Consider the following 17,817-nt stretch of genomic DNA (forward strand, 5'->3'; position numbering starts at 1 on the left):
ATTATAGGCATCACATCTGATGGATTGTTGATGAATGCAGATGAGTATAGATTGGATTTGAAAATGGGAGATGGTGTCATGTGATGTGTGCATCAAAAAAAATTCTCTTATAAATAGGTTAATGGAAAAAGTCAGATAATTATTTGATACCACCACTTCAAAATCTTTTAATTTGAATTTTTTTTTTAAAAAGACTCAAGATTTTATTTGTTACAATAGTCTGGTAATGCCCAATTTTTTTTTTTTTTTTTTTTTTTTTGTGCTTAATTTGGCTGAATAATACCTCCTTTTTTAAGGGGTAAACCTCATTTAAGAAAAATATATTTCCTTATTGGTTACCCACCTATCAAGTGAGCAAAAAATAAAAAAATTTCCACAAAACTAATATGGGCAAAGGATAATCAAATACAGTAGAATTTGCAACTAGGGTTTTAGCCCCCATTATTTCTATGTTTCATGGACAACATTGAAAATTCAAAGGAAGCTATAAATCCACAGTGCTTCAAAACTTTCAACCACAAACTAAGCTTGTTACAAGAAATAATAGGGGTAAAGGGCACTAATCAAATAACAGCACTTTCAATCTAGAATTTGCAGCTAGGGTTTTAGGCCTAAAACCCTTTTATTTCTATGTTTCATAGATGACATTCTTTATCTAGCATTAGCCACTGCCTATTTTCCTAACATGGATTTAATCCACCAAACTCCTTTGGTGTCCTTGGGGCCTTCTTCTCCCTCTGGTGGGGGATTAGTGTGCTGTGTCTTCTTAAGCTTGCTCACATCATACCCTTCTTCTTTGGCCTTCTCAACAAGCTGATTGTAGGTCTCTTCATCAAGATGGTTCTCCCTGCATAATATCTAAAACCAAATAACACCACAAAAGAAAAGAAAAGAAAAGATTAACAATGAGAAATTGAGTTATTGAGTAACCAAATACATAAAACTAGCAAAAATTTCTTTGAAACTACAAGCTATCTTCAGCCTTTCATTATCCAAACTCTGATCAACATCATCATTTTGTATGAAAATTTGGTTCAATTTTTGTGTTTGCACAACATTACTCAAAGCAACAAACAACCATAGATAAACCAGGAAACCAAAATTGAAAGTAACTTTCGTATATATATATATATATATATACATACAATCTTGTGAGCAAAACTATATAGGAATCAAATTCATACAAGGAAAAGTATAAGTATCCCCCATAATTTTTACTGCCAAATATACAATGCCTTACTTGATAGTCTCTTAATTTTTACTCAATATTACCTTTACTTCCAATAATCAAGATAGAAGAAGAAAAACCCATGTCAAGAACTGAGATTAGAAGGTCAAACCATGCTAAAAACACTTAGAAACATTACAATCAGAACAATTACAAACATACATTCTTACAAATATTCATAACATTTTTAGATTTTTGTTTTCATTGCTTCATTCTTTTTCTCCATAATAGAAAAATAACCATTTAATTTAATGGAGCATATGCTTTGACAGAGAAAAATGGTATTAAATGATTCAGGTAACCAACCTCATTTGATTGAGACACAAGGCCTAATCTGATTTGGTTTGTTAAAAAAAAAAAAAAACAAAAAGTAAAATTGCATAAATCAATGTAAAAGAAGAAAAACACTTGTCAAGAACTAAACAGATCAGCAAGACAGCAACCATAATAAGAAAAGCCTTAAAAAACATACAATTAGATCAATTACAAGCAATTAAATTCTAACACAATTCATAATTTCATATATACAGACATAAAACATACATACCCAAAGATAATTTCTGGTGGGCTGTCCAATTAGGGCATGGTGATAATCACCATCAAGATACAAAACCCAGTAGTCCCCAACAACAGGGATGATGGGCAAGAATGGAGGGACATAGAATTTGACTTTGAGCTTGGCCTCATCACTAGATGGGTCAGCCTTGTAAGCAGTCCCTTCTATGAACCCTCTCTTGCCATCACTCCAAGTCTCATTCAATACATGCACAGTCCCATCATCCCTCAATGTGTAGGTAGCCCTTGTGTTCATCCCATTTTTGGGTTGAAATCTTGAAGGGAATGAAGCTATCTCATACCACCTACCCATGTACCTCTTTAGGTCTACACCCTTCATCACTTCCATTGCTTTCTTGGCCATTGATTCAAACAGTTGGTGTGTGTATGAGAGATACTGATTTGTGGGTATTGAGATATGTATGTATATATAGCTTTTGGGTTGTTGGCTATATATAAGCAGGAATGGTGTAAGACGTGGATTACTGAGGGCCTTGTGGTCAGTGTGGATCTTAGAAATGCCAAATTGAATGGGTCATTCTAGAATTGCTTTACTTTCACGGGAAGTTAAGCTGTGTGAACAGAGATATAGCAAGAGGAGGCCCAAGGTACAGAAGTGCCAGGCCGTTTGTTTTCAAGGGTTGGAGATTAGTAGGGTGGGAATTAAATAAAATTGCATTTATTTTTATGATAGAAGGGGTTGTTTGGGGTGTCCTAAATAAGTGTATTTTTTATTTTTTTGAATTAAAAAGTAAAGAAAAAAATATGGATATTTGGGTTAACTTTTTGACTTTTTATGAAAAAATATATATTAAAATATTGTATAAAATTATAAAATTATCATATTATTCTCGCTGACACAAGCAGCTGGACTGTGTAGTGTACCTATTGTCCCTTTTCAAATTTATTTATTTTTATGGCATGTGTGGCTGCACAGTGTTATGCAGCGCTGTTTTGCACTTCTTTTCTTTTCTTTTCTTTTCTTTTTTTAATTGTTTTTCAATTGAAACTTTTCCCCATCAAAAAGTGGTAAAGAGTATGGACTTTTTGGCTTTATGAATTTTTTTGATGATGCCAAACTTGGCCAGTTGTATAAGAATTGTTAAATTATTTTTATATAAAATAATAAAACAATTAAAAATTATAATTTTTACTTAAAAAAAACATAATTTATTAAATAATATTATTTCAAAATGTGCTACCCAACATGTGAAAAAAATAATAATAATTGCACTGAGCCGGTTGATTGGCCGGATGTCCAACCAAACGACTAGTAAACCCTAAGCCCAATAGACTATTTTTTAATACTATTTTCTCGCCCAGGCTCATAATCCACTCACTCAAGACATAGTCTGAAAGGAGTACGAATCTGAACTTCCATAAACAAAACAAACATGATATTCATTCCATAGGGTAATGTGAGGTTGGCTGTGAACAAATTAATTTACTTGAGTGGGAGATTGTTAAAATTTAATTTAAAAATGCATTAAAATTAATTTATTTATTTTTTTGAGTCAATCTTAAACTAACATTCATTACAGGATAAATCACCATGTGTCAGACCCCGACTTATTTTATCAGTAATGACAAAACATTACCCCCACAACTCCCAACCACTCATTTGTGATTTGTCCAAGTAAGAAAGAGAAAAAAAAAATAATAATAATACAAGCACATCATTGATCTACATCACTGTAAGAGTGATGGGAACTTCCCTAAAGAGGTTCCAAACATTTTCCCTTATTTTATCATAGCGGTCAATGAAAGATAATAACTTTTCCAAACACGCCTTACAACTTTTATTATAATGTGCTCCCCAAAAAATAACTCTTTCCAAAATCTCACTGAAAAGGGTGCTGAGTTGAAATTACATTCTAATCAAGGATTTTTATGATTTCGAAGAATCCAGCTGCAAGAGAATCACGACTGGAGAGTTTCCCCCCCCCCCCCCCTTTTTTTTCTTTTTCTTTTTCATCCAATTCCTTGGTCTTTTTCTTTTTTAATTTTTTTTTTTATTTGGACTCCTTAAGTTCATTTTAAGAATGATCATGAAAAACACCGTATATAATTTTAATATAAAATTAAGTTAAACACAAGTTCGTGAAAACTTAAGTGATTTTGTGAATTTACACGAATTTGTGTTAAATTTAAATATTTTTGTGAGATCATTTATATAAATTTGTAAAAATTTGTGTAATTTTGTATTAGAGTTGCATATGGTGTACATTACACACCAGAAAATTTTTCCTCCAATATTTACTGCCCAACTTTTTAGTTTTTTATAATACTGACGTTGTATTTAAACCCTCCAATAAGAATCAGATACGTGTTCATCCATGACCATGGAGATGCGAGTTATTTCAAAGGATAAATGGCAGAATTATGTTAAGAATCTAAAATAATCTATCAAATTTTTTATCAAACCTCTTATGTGGGTGTGAGATCCACATACCATATGACAGGTTTGATAAAAAATTTGATTGATTATTTAAGAACCATAATATTTTCCCAAATGGCAAGAAATAAGAGGGAATGAGGAAGGGAACGAGGCAGCCTTCAAAGGCCACATGAATAGCTGATGTAACAAAATAGTTATGCACAAAACTCAAATTCAAATTCACATAAATAGCTGATGTAACAAAATGGTTATGCACAAAATTCAAATTCAAATTATTTAAGGAGGAAAGTAAAGCCACAAATGTAGCTAAGGGAGTGGGGGATCGTGGGAACCACTTCGGCAGTTGCCATACACCATGTGAAGCCCATAAGTAGCTTACTCATTGAAGAAAAGATGCCTCCAAACAAATCAACAACTCCAACACTTCATTTCTTTTATTTTCAGTCCTGTTCTTTCCTTTTCGGTAGGAGTAGCCATAGTTTTATGCTGTTTTTAATTGAGAGATTTGAAAAGAAATTTAAAAAAAGAAAAAAAATATATATGTGAAATGTAAGTATATTTTATTTACATTTTATTTATATTTTTCTTTTCTCTTTTCAAATTCTTTATCAAATTTTCCAATCAAATACAGTATTAAAGTTGCTTTTCTTATACTGTACTTTCAACACTTCCCATTTCAAAGCAACAGGAGTAGCAGTGTAATGTATATAACACTGTAATTGAATTATGTATCTGTTTCTCCCTCAGTTCTTTCCAAATCGTTTGCTCATTAATTGTCTTCCTTGTAAGAATTGGCTCTTAATTTGACACTCACATTCAAAGTTGTCTTCATTGAGACCAAAAAAAGAAAAAAGGAGCAATTACATCCCTCTGTGACTTTAAAAAAATAATTATATATACATAAAAAAATTTATGATTATTTTTTAAAAATGTCACTGATTTGATATCCCCCCCAAAAAAAAAAAAAAAACTTTACACAATTATTTTATAATTGTTTGGCTTATCTTTAATTCTTAAGAATTATTCAATCCTTAGGCATGCTCGCAATTACAATTTTGACCTTCGAACTGCGAAAAAAGGCAATACGTACAAATTTATCAAGCCAAATAGTATGGTAAAAATTAAATCGCTCTAAGAATAACATATACGGAGAGGGACTCTCAAAACATAATATTATGATCTGCATTGAGTTAAAATATGACATTAACTCTTTGAAAAAATAGCACAATCGGTTAGAAATGGTCTAATGTGAATAAGTTGGCAATCTCTCCAAAGGGCATTTACATCGTTGAAATTATATTTGTCATTTAATTTTTTAAAATAAATATAATTTAATAATGTATTTACTTAGGGTTAACTTAACTCTCTACGAGCAATAAGCAAAATTTTATTGGGAGACTTTTTATATTTAAATGTAAATGTAAATAATATTTATTAGTTTTATGTTATAAATAATCATGTAAAATCCACATCTCTTTGATTCTCATGACTTAAATTTGGGGGTTTTTTAAAATATTTAGCTATAAAAAGAAATTAAAAGTATCAGAAGTTATCAAATGAATAGAACTTATAAATTCAAAATAGAGACTAAAAAAGGTGAAGATTAAACTTGTAGAACATATTCCAATTGGTAGGGGCCTCTTTTAAAGTGGGCTTTTTAAAAATTATATGTCATATGTTTTTAAAATTTGTGGAGCCCTTTTCAATATGGATATTTTTTTTAATGGAATGTGCATCTAAGAAACATATAACAAACCGGTGGACATATTTACCAAAATTTTGAAACATGTATATTATTTTCATATGAATGGATATTTTTTATTTTTTCATGAGTTGATTTTGTGGAGGCCTTTTTCAAAGTAAATTTCATGGAAAAATATTGAATTGTGTTATGACTTATGGTTATATTTGGAGAATTTGTAGCTTTTTACAAATGAGGCATAAAGTCATTGCCTCAATGGCTTTACACTACAGTCTACCTTGTATTTACTGATGTCTACTCAATTTATTTTGTTATACGAATTGTTGGAAATGGTTTTGAGAAAAGTTATTTTAGCAAACTTTGTGCTAAATTATAAGTTGGTCCCACTCACTATTTTGGTGAGTCCGAGTGGTGACGTGTTCTATGTCGTGTGGTGATGAATGCTATGTATTTGGTTTGACAGAACCATTTACAAGTGAATTGGAAATCGACTCCAAAATGAGTTTCATGAAAATGGAGTTCGGTGGGTTTCCTACACCAAGTTGATGTAGGCTTGTCTCACATAAGAAAGATAATGAAACTTATTATATATGTATATAAGATTCAAGTTTGACATTTGAGTATGGGCCCTTGAGGCATCTAAGTTTTGAAAGATAATGAATCTTATATATGTATATAAGATTCAAGCTTGACATTTGGCTATGGGCCCTTGAGGCATCTAAGTTTTGTAAGGAGAGTGATTATGGACAAAGTGGGTTTGAACTCAAACTACCACATGCATGCCGCCACCCCCACCTTGAACCGAGCCAAGTCGGGATCAAGTTGGTCTATATTATATTTTTTTAGATAAAATTTGTTTGAATTTTTTCAAGATTTTCTATGTGAATTTCAAACTTTAAATTTGTTGCGCCAAAATTCGAATTTGAATTTTGAATTTCCAATTACAGCCTTTCTGACCAATTGCCTTTTCCGGTTGCATCTTTCTGGCCAACTCCGAACAACCGCCATGGCAATCTGAACAACAACCTTCAATGCTATAAATAGCCTTTTCCATTCCAACAAAATTTTTATTCCAATTTTTGAATTTCTTCCCCTGTCTTCCTTCTTTACTTTATTCTGTACAACACTGATTTGGTTCGTCAAGCTTAAAATTATAGTGCTACAATTTTAAGTATTGGCATTGCATCTTGGGAAGCAGATGACAATCAAACTCAAAACACCAGAGTGAGAACAAAATCTGCTTTAAAAAGATTGTATCCAATACAAACATCGACTTTTTTATTACAGATTTTACAAAAACACTGTAAACATTTTGTAATGACCCCGTCCCACATTGAAAGTTTGCATGGATGATCTTGGACATATAAAGTACTACTATTTTACTACTAAGTAATTTGAGCTTAAACTTTTGGGTCATGTCAGTAGATGTGACGCCCTAAAATTTGGGATCATCATAATAAGGTTTAAAACTTAAAATCAATTTTCTTAATTAAGAATCCTTATCAATGTTGTCACCAAATTTACCATCTTCCATTAAATAACAGCACCAAAACTAAAAGTTCTTAAATTACAACTCCAGTCAAACTTAAAACTTTGTCTTAGTACACAAATAAAGAAAAACTAGAGAAAAACTAGAAAACTCAGAAAAATGATTTATGAAACTTTGGCACGCTTCAAGCTAATCAGGGCTAAATGTTACCTTCCAACACCTCGGTGTTTCCTTCAGTTTCTTCGGTACCTGGCATGAAACGCCAGGGCAACGAGGATGCCAATGAGCGACGAGCTCAATAAGATACTACAACCCGAAATACCCACCCCGATAATAATACCCATAATGAATAATGCGTAGTAATAGAATAACAGGTAGCATTTAATAAGTATAATAGGAATGCCATCAGTTGAAATAATAACAATAGATAATAAATAAATAAAAATGACAAACAGAGCCAGTATTTCATTATAAGGAAAATGCCCACTTTTCTTTTTAAATTCTCATAGATTTAATTTATCAGATAAGTTTAAATAACTCCCCGCGGAGCACTATTTCCACTCAACCGCTAAGCACTGGCCACGGGCAATTCTGACTCCCCCTTGGTCAAATATTCAAATGTTACTTACAGTAACTACCAATGATGCCCACGCACTAGGGTTACATACCCGAGTCGTGACATTACGGTCTGCTCCAAGGGAACGGTCTATGTTGTGACGCTCGCACCACCAACCTTATATCACCTACACCGATAAGAGCCGAAATACCTTCCCGTGCCATGTTAGGGTTCGCAACTCACTTGCGCAAGATTCTAAACCAGGCTCACCCCATCACTTTTACATTTTAATGTATCATTGGTTAAATTCCGTGTCTCTTTACTCGTTGAGATATTCACAATAATTCAAAATTTAATTACCAATAATGTTATACCAACTCATTAAAATTCAAACATAAAATATTACACATGTCACACAATAATAAACAATTGTACAACATTTAAATAAACAATTTATTTAAACTATGGTATGAAGTAATAATTTAGATACCAAAAAAAGAAAGGAAATAAATCATAATTACACACATGCATGGACTTTTAATCCATAAGATTAGACTAGCACAATATTAAATAAACCACAATACACCCATACATGGATTACTAATTTACAATATTTGATGAATTAGACCAACACAATAACTGATTTTTATCCAAATAAATAATTGAAGTGATGATCTTAAATCTGTCCAGAAATTTTCAGGTTATACTTTAGGTAATAAAAATTATAAATAAATTACTTATACAACTCTAAAATTTATATAAATCTACAGAATACTCAATAAACATGTTATGATCATTTTTCAGAAAGCATTTTCCAAAATAAATTATAAATAATTCTTAAAAATTCCAAGAGTGTTTATGACACAGATTTATCACATTTCCTTAATTAATTCCATACTTAAATTTTATAAATCAATTCCATGATCTAAAAATTTATTATGAAACTAGACTTCTAAAATTTCATTTTTTGCTTAGAAATTATCAGATTTGGTTTAATATAAATTTTTTAATGATTTTTCAAACACATAATAAAATCTGTCTATAGCTCCAGATTTGGTTAAAAATCTGTATAAATTCGTACAAAACTCAATAATTGTTGAAAAATTTTGTGGATGAACTAGACATCATTATCAACAGCTTTGTAGAAGAAATCATCTTCAAATTTTGAGTATAAAATTGTCTAAAAATTCGTACAACGTTTTAGCAGATTTAAAGGGCCAAATAACATCTTTAACAATCTTTTAATGGAATAAACTACACATGCAAGTCCAAATTCTACAATATTATCATGATTTTCAGACTACCAATATTTGATATACCATCATAAATTTTCATACTATTATAAATAAAATTCTATCTACAAGTTTGGATATTTTATCATATGTATATAATCTAAAAAATTTCAAATATAAAAAAAATGAGAGGGTTGAGAGGGTTTTCTTACTATGTTAGGTTGCTAACGATTTATCGTCTGAATTTGATTTATGATTATGATTGTAAGATATGACTGTCCTGGCTCCGTGATCGTCTTGCTGAAATTTCACATTAATCGGACGCGATCTGACCGTTGATCTTCCATTGGATTCTCTAAGAGCTTTTAGTTGTTGATCATCATCTTAGACTTAGAATTTGAAAGATCTAACCCCAAAAATAGATTCTACACGTCGAAAAACCTAAGGGTGGTCATCCTCAAAGTCATAGGACCACTCGATTAATCTAAATGTACTAGGATGCACCGTAGTACCATGAGCCGAGAAACGCTGGATAAAATTTACTTCATCTTCTCCTACAGCCACAGCATGCACGAACATAAGACCCAGAATTTTTGTTTCAATGTCACCAGTTCAAATGCTTGTATCTTCTTCATCGTAACTCCATTTTATCTTATTTTTCTGTCATTGGATTCACCTCACGGCTTAGTTTTTGGTTCACTACTCACACGCCTCGTTCCGTCTCTTTTTGCATGTCGTCAAATCTCCAAAATTTGACAAAAAATAAGATTATTTTCCTACCGTCTCGGACATTTTTTTTCGAACCCCATAACTTTCTTAATTCTTAACAGTTTTACTTCATTCTTTCGTCAATCTCTTCAACTTACTTCGTACTTCATCTTACATGGCCTATTTGTCTCACTTCTTCCCGAAATGGATGGTTTTGGCATGTCAAAAATAAGTCGAAAACCAACTTTTGAACTTCAAAATAAACTTCTCTAACTTTGCTTCTTTCTCCTCCATCTTCCTTCTTCTTCTCTTTCTTCACTTACAACACTTTGTGAATGGTGGTTCTAGATGATAATGGAAATAGGTGATGGTGGTGGTGGTGGTGGTGGCGGTCTGACAGTGCGCCAATGGTGGTGAAGTTCGCGGGTTGGTGGTTCGGATGGTGATAGTATGGGTTGAAGCCATGGCTATGGAGGTCGGGGGAGGAGGAAAAACATAGATAAGGAAGGAGAAAGAGAGTTTTGAGAATGAGAGGTGGAGGGAGAGGGAGAACTGAGAGAAGCTCAATTTATGGAAAAGATGAGGAAGAGTAATTGAAAAGAAATTAAAAGAAAGGATAAAAGGAATGGAACACCTGGTGGTATTGCATGTCCACTACATTTTTGATGCATAAAATGGATGCACGTTGAAGGTGGAAAGTGAGAAAACCTAGGGAGTAAGCCCATGGCTTTTTTTTTTTTTTTTTTGGATTAGGTTTTAGTATATAAAAATATTAGGTTTCAATGTAATTTGATTACAAAAAAATATAGAGAAAAATATAATAAAAATATCATAAGGTTCAGAAATTAATATTAAGTAATAATATAAAGTCAAAAAATATTTTATTTTATTTTATTTTGAATAAATGTTCAGTATAAAAATATACAGACTATTAAATTTAAAATATTGTGCATAATTATTTAAAAAAATTAAAAATATATATTATTTTTATTTTATAAAAATACGGGATTTCACAGTAGACTTACTGGTAACTTGGGTTACCAAGTAGTGGGCCGTTATACATTTATTTTATGAATTTGTTTATTATATATGCATTTATTTGCACCCACATTCACATAAAGAGCCACTAATATCACTTTGCTTGGTTCCATTTTTTTAAAAATACTTTTCAAAAAATTCTACTTTCTTATTTTTTGTTTTTTTTTTACTGAATTTTTTAATATCTTAAGAATTTTTTTTTTTTACTTTTTAGACATATCTAACATAAATATACCTAAAAAAGTAAAAAATTTGTGAAAAAAACCTTTTTAAAAATTCACAAAATACCAAAAATATAAAAAAAAATACGAGAATTTAATACATTTTTTGTATTTTTATGTATTTATTAATTTTTTAAAATATTTTTTCACAAATTTTTTACTTTTTAGATACATCTAAGTAAGGTGCATCTAAAAAAGTAAAAAAAATGTTTAAAATTTTAAAAATATTCACTAAAAACAAAAAAATACGAAAACCAAAAAATTTAATTTTAAAAAAAATTAATCTAAAAAATTTAAACTAAACACACTGAATATTATTTTCTAAAATTTATTTATTAAATATATACATTTATTTACACACACATTTACATAAAGAGCTGAGTTCTAACATGAATAATGTACTCGGAAGGTATTATAAGATGAACAATACGTCTTCTATGGAGCTCATCATAGGCACAATATTCACTGCTATACAAATAGTTTTTCAAGGCCGCTAGTCCTACAAAAATCAAAGGTAAGGGTATGAATGTGTTCATGATATTAATTTTTTATTTTTTTTTGTATACCCACAATTAGACCCTTTTCTCCTCTTTTTTGAGTGAAATTTCAATGAATCGGTGAAACCATGTCAAGAATAACAAGTGGTATCATTGTCAAATAATAAAACACCACATAAGACCCTACTTCAAAACATATCTACCATTCAACTCAATCCACTAACACACTCATTTGTATAGTGGGATATATTATGATTACATAGTAAGTCTTAATTGAATAGCGATATGATGTGTTAATGTTGATATGGTGATCACCATAGCAATAATTTTTTTTCTCCTGTCTCTCGAAATTGGAGGGATGAGGGATTGATGCATTGCGGCACTCACATTTCATGGGCTTCACATTTTTTTTTTTTTTTTTTTTTCCCTTCTCCTAATGACATGTTTCATGGATTCATAGTCCAATGGTTTTGCTAATAGCCTAAACTTCATTTAATAGTAAAAAGTAATTACGCACCTTTCATTTCATGTTACTCTATATATAAATTTCTTGTCTGTAAAATAAAAAAAATATATGTAATAAAATATAAATTTATTGATTTACATTAAGGTGATTATAATTTCTAGGATACTCTTGTATAAAAGAATAATCTTTTGATTTTTCTCTTCAAAAAGTTGACTTGAGGACTTGATAGTTTTTTCCCAAATCGAATTGCAAAATCTCCTCCAAGTAGCGCGAACGAATTTGTAGAATTTTGACTTGAGGGCTTGATAGCTTTTTCACAAATCAGATTATAGAATCCTCTTCAATTTAGTAGAAGAAGATAAATTTGATTTGTAGAGTTTGATAATGAATATTGATTTGAATCTCCAAACTTTATACTTTATGGAGATTGATAGGCTTTGGTTAAGAGATCTCGAGGCTTAGAGTTTTAATTCAATTGAGCTTTCTCTTACTTGATGTAAATTTTTTTCTCTACAACTTGATTTTGCGTATGTAGAATTATATGGAGAATTTTAAAAAATTCTAGTGGAGATCACCCTATTTATAGGAATGGATGAAGGAGAGTCTTAATGGACTTTAACTTTTTTTTAATAATTATCTCTCATATATTTAAAAATAAATATCAAAATAGCACTTTAATGGTATGTCATAATTTTATTGGCTTGACCACCTCAATGTGACAAGTGGCTTAATTTAATTAGTCAAAAAACTTATTTGTTGTATCACTAGACTTAATTTGATTAGCTAAGGAATTACTGCATCATTTTGACATGTGACAACTTGTGATTTTATTATTCATGTAATCTTGAATTAAGACCAAATAAGCATAGCAATATTTGATTTGCTAATAACTATATCATATTTTGTAGGCCTTTGTAGTACATGACAATCTATAATTGGCTGAAAATTTTCATGCTTACATTTAGTATTCTTGTTAAATATAGAGTTGTTTTAGGAATTGATTTTTTTAATAATTTTTTAACCTTTCATGAAAAGATGTGTTAAAAAATAGAGAGATGAGTTGATATTTTTTAATGACTTTTTAATTTTTTAACTAAAATATTAAGTTCCCAAAATAGGCCATAATACATAATATAAATACTCAAAACAATATAAATAATCTCATCTATCTATATAATAAAGCAAGTAGGTTTTTGCAAATGTGTTGAAAATGTCACAAATGTCATTGTGAATGGTGATGATTAAATCAATCTAGCGGTTGAAATTGTTCTACTTCAAATAGAGATGTTATTGAATCCATGGGTTGAAATCAACCCACTTAATTTTTTTTTTTTTTTTTAATTGGTAAAATTTTGAAATTTTGTTCTACTTATCCAACCCACATCTATTCTTATGACTGAATTCAAATTTTGAAACTATTTCATACATATCCTCTCTATTTCAATCTTCTCCTCTCTCTCTCTCTCTCTCTCTCTCTCTCTCACAGATCCATCACTCTTCCTCTTTTTTCTTTTTAAATGCATTTGAAAAGAAAAAGTGAGTTATAATGCATAATTTTTGTACAAAAAATTTATATATAATAATGTGTCAAATTAAACACTTGTTATCGTGGTTTAAAATTTTAAAAATATCGCTACCAAATATTTTGTACACATTTCATATATATAAATTTTATGTAAATTATTTTTTGTGTTATATTTGGTAGGCCAATTAAAATTTCATTACCTACTATGTGACATGAGATTTAAAAAATATTGAACATTTATCATTTTTTTTTCCTGTCTTTGATCAATTTATATCGCTTTTTTTTTTCTTCCATATAAATTGTAATAGTTATCAATGGTCACTTAATGGCTTTTGAAATCTATTACTTCTATTTTCATGATTAGTTTATGCTATTAAATATGTCGCTTTTTTTTTAGTGCTTTCTACTTATGTAATATTTAAAAAATAATAAATGATGAATTATTGATTTTTTAGTTTTATGGTGCCTTTTAGGCATAATGGCTATGGTCCAATAAAGAATGATTATATTATTGATATTTTGTTTTTAATTATTATTATTTATCTATTTTTGCGTACATTCCAATGTGATGCATTTGTGTTTTATTCTTTAGAAAGCAAATCCATTTTTTTTTTAAAGTTTCACCAAACTCATTTTTACATAGAATTTGTACCTAATAAAATTTTAATATGACGTAACATGTTTTTCAATATGTCACTATGACAAGTGCCTTTAGGCATGGGCCATAGCTAGTTATTTTAGATTGGATTTTAATTCGATAATATAAAATGCAAAAACTTAATATCAAATGGGCTTAAGGCTTTCCAAATTAGGTGTCGGTAACGTTTACAATTACTATTTTTAGTTTACAAAAAATATTGAACGTGTTTATATTTGTTTTGGATAAAAACAAAAACAAAAAATAAATTTGTTACACAATATTTCAAAATTTTATTTTGAAAACAAATGAAATGGGTGGTTGCGGGAGGTGATTGTCGATAATTGGAGATGATGGCTGAAAGTGATGGTTGTGGTTGCCACTGGTAGAAAGTGGTTGGTGGTAGTCAAAAGTAGTTGTTAATAGTCAAAGATAGTAGCCGAAGGTGGTTACGCTAGTGGGGGGTGGTTGGCGGTGGCCAGAGGAGGTCGTCAGAATGGTGGCCGGAGGTAGTGATGACAAATTTTTGGAGGTTGAAAAGCATTAGAGAAAGAGAAAGAAATGAAAAAAAATAAATTAAGGGGTTGTTTGGGAGTGTCCTAAATAAGTGCATTTTTTTGTCTTTTTGGACTAAAAAATTGTGGTTGAAAATATGAATGTTTGGGTTAACTTTTTGACTTTTTATGGAAAAATATGTAATAAAAAATTATAAAAATTGATTTGTAGGAAAAAATTCGAATTGGGAGTTGTGCAGCCGTAATTGTTGACTTTTGGTGAATAGTGTTAACTTTTTAACTTTTTGAGTAACTTTTTGACTTTTTTACAAGTTCCGAAACTTGGCCTAAATCTTAAACAAGTAAAATCAATTTCTTTTTGTGTTTACAAAACTTAAGTTTTATAAATGATTCACAAATTTTTGAAAACAAAAACATAAGGCAAACAAGTTTTTATTTATAATTTTTACAAATTTTGTAACATAAATAAAAAATTATAAATACAAATGTTATCAAATAGGCTTTAGAAATTTGGCTTGTTCTATATTTTTTTTTTTTATAATTTTTTTTTTAGGGTCATAAATGTAATTGTCCACCGTACAATTATATACTATCGAGAGCTTTTTAATTAGTATAATTTAGGGGTAATTCTATTTACAAAACACTTTAATCTTATTATACACAATTAAAAAAAATTTAAATTTTATTTAATCTTATTATACACAATTAAAAAATTTTAAATTTTAATTTTATCTTTTCACACTCATCAATATATCAATTCTGTCCCTATCTTTAGTCTCACATTCTCTCTTACACCCATTTTCTTCTCTTCTCTCTCCTCTATTCTTTTCATTTTTCTTTTTCATTCCACCATCTTCGGGCACCACTATTGCCACCTTTGACTAGCAATCTCCAGTCCTTCTCCACAGGCAACACCTTGCCACAGCCCCTCACCAGCAACCCCCCTTTCCCACAGGCAACATTTCTCCTTAACTTCCATTTTCTATGAACAACCTCTTCCTTACTACGTCACCCTTATTCATTTTTCTACCAACAACCGCTTCCTTAAGGCTATTTTGGAAAGATGATTATAATTAGTTTTTTGGTTAAAAGCTGATTATAAACTAATTATAATCAATTTTTTATAAGAAAGGGAAGTAGGTTATAATTTGAGAAATGGATTATAACCCACTTCCCAAAAGACCTCTTACTACGTCACCCTTTTCTTGCTCTCTTCGCCCATCGTGACTTTCTTTCCTAGTGGGCTGGTGGATGTGGTAAATAATAGGGGTGTAATGAGATATTATATTTAAACTTCTAAGGTTGCTTTTAATGGTCATTTTAAGTAGGAATAAAATTGTAATGGGTAAATTACATTTACCTCCCCTAAGATTTCTGACAAATACAGGGACCTTCCCTGTGGTTTAAATAATTACAGTAACACCCCCTACTTTACCTGACAATGTCAAGATTCTCCTAAAAGTTGACAGCCGTTTAAACCCCTAACAGACCCTGCTTATGTCATCAAATGTAAACAATAAAATGCCCATAATACCACTACATGAATTAACACTTTTGGCAACAAAAAAATTAGTTGCTAAAAGTCAATTTTTGGTCGGCAAAAGTTATCCACAACTAATTTTTTTGGTCGCTACTTTGGTCGCCAATTGAGGGTCGGCAAAAGTTAGATTTCGCGACTAAATTTTTGGTCGCTAAATATTTAATTACCGCGACTAATTTATTTTGTCGCCAAAATACTTTGGTCGCGAAAAGTGGTATTTTCCCGACCAAAAAGTTTGGACGCCAATTATCACATTCAACGACCAAAAAGTTTGGTCGCCAATTGTGACATACCGTGACAAAAAATTTTGGTCGCCAATCGTGACATTCCGCGACCAAAAAGTTTGGTCGTCAATTATGACATTCCACGACCAAAAAAGGTTTTGGTCGCCATTTGTTACTTTTCGCGACCAAAACTTTTGGTCGGCAAAAGTGAGTTTCCACGACCAAGAGCTGTTTTGGTCGGCAATAGATGTATTTTTTGCGACCAAAACTCTTGGTCGGCAATTGTCATTTTTTGCGAAAAAAATAATTTATTTGTCGCGACTAATAAATTGGTCGCCAAAGCAGGAAAACAATACACCTGTAATTCCTAATAATTCATTCAATCCATAATAAACCTATAATTTTAAAGTATCATTCAAATTAACTGAATCATTAACATTCGACACAATACATAATTCATTAACATTCGACACAATACAACTATTCTAAGTTTTCATTCACAAGTCACATCCATCTAGCATAACAAATTGAAACAATACATAATTCAGATTTACAGTATCAGGAAAATTGCTTAATCCACTAAGTTGCCTTGATAGCCAATCAAAAAGATCCTTGCGCCCTTCCGTGCCAAGCTTCGCATCCATCAAAGCAGTAGTGATGTAAGACACCTAATAAAGAAACAGAATTGAAAAATTTATCTGAGAAGCATGATAGTGGCAGCAACACTGGATTGCAAACCCGTATCTTTGCAAAAATCAATTAAATCCTGTAAACATGTACATCGTATTGAGACAACTAGCTGGCATAATAAAACTGTACCTGTTGCTATACCTGCAAATTTCAGTACACGATGATTAATAAGCTAACAGCCATAACAAATACAGGCATAGTTAACTATCAAAGCTTCATTGATTCAGTTCACTTTTATATATGATTTTTTTAATAAAGTTGGTAAAGATTGTTTTAACGAATAATACCACAGATTAATTAAAACATGAATGATTCTGATGTTCTTAGCTTTAGATTAAACTTTAGGTTGTAGATGAGCAGCTTGAGCAGACATTCAATCAGCACTGATGATCAAGGCCCCTAATCTAAGTAATCACACACAAAAGATTAACATGTACCAAAAATATATATAAATTTGCAGTTCACATAAATAAGGTGGCATCACATTTGTGCCTCCTTTACGTTCTCTTTCCCAAGACATCAAGGGAAAGCATATTCATCCATTCTGCTACCCTACCTACCAGATATGATATGAATGAATACATCTTCTGACGAGT

At 30.7% G+C, this 17,817-nt stretch overlaps 1 protein-coding gene across 1 annotated transcript; it reads right to left on the reverse strand.

The window, feature by feature from the left end:
* Nucleotides 1–416: 416 nt before the first annotated feature.
* Nucleotides 417–2,419, reverse strand: LOC114284344 (temperature-induced lipocalin-1). Its single transcript, XM_028227241.2, has 2 exons — nucleotides 1,776–2,419; nucleotides 417–858 (listed from the first exon to the last, which is right to left on the reverse strand). Exons 1-2 carry the CDS (start codon nucleotides 2,145–2,147, stop codon nucleotides 673–675), a joined length of 558 nt encoding a protein of 185 aa, XP_028083042.1. The 5' UTR covers nucleotides 2,148–2,419; the 3' UTR covers nucleotides 417–672.
* Between the last annotated feature and the right edge of the window lie 15,398 nt (nucleotides 2,420–17,817).

This window comes from Camellia sinensis, chromosome 4 (genome assembly GCF_055761805.1).
Source record: "Camellia sinensis isolate YWXY chromosome 4, ASM5576180v1, whole genome shotgun sequence".
Classification (NCBI taxonomy): Eukaryota; Viridiplantae; Streptophyta; class Magnoliopsida; order Ericales; family Theaceae; genus Camellia; species Camellia sinensis.

Coding starts and splice junctions, on each gene's coding strand:
- LOC114284344 (XM_028227241.2), bottom strand. CDS start 2,147: ATGGCCAAGAAAGCAATGGAAGTGATGAAGGGTGTAGACCTAAAGAGG. Junction 859..1,775: donor CCACCAGAAATTATCTTTGG/GTATGTATGTTT, acceptor ATTTGGTTTTAG/ATATTATGCAGGGAGAACCA.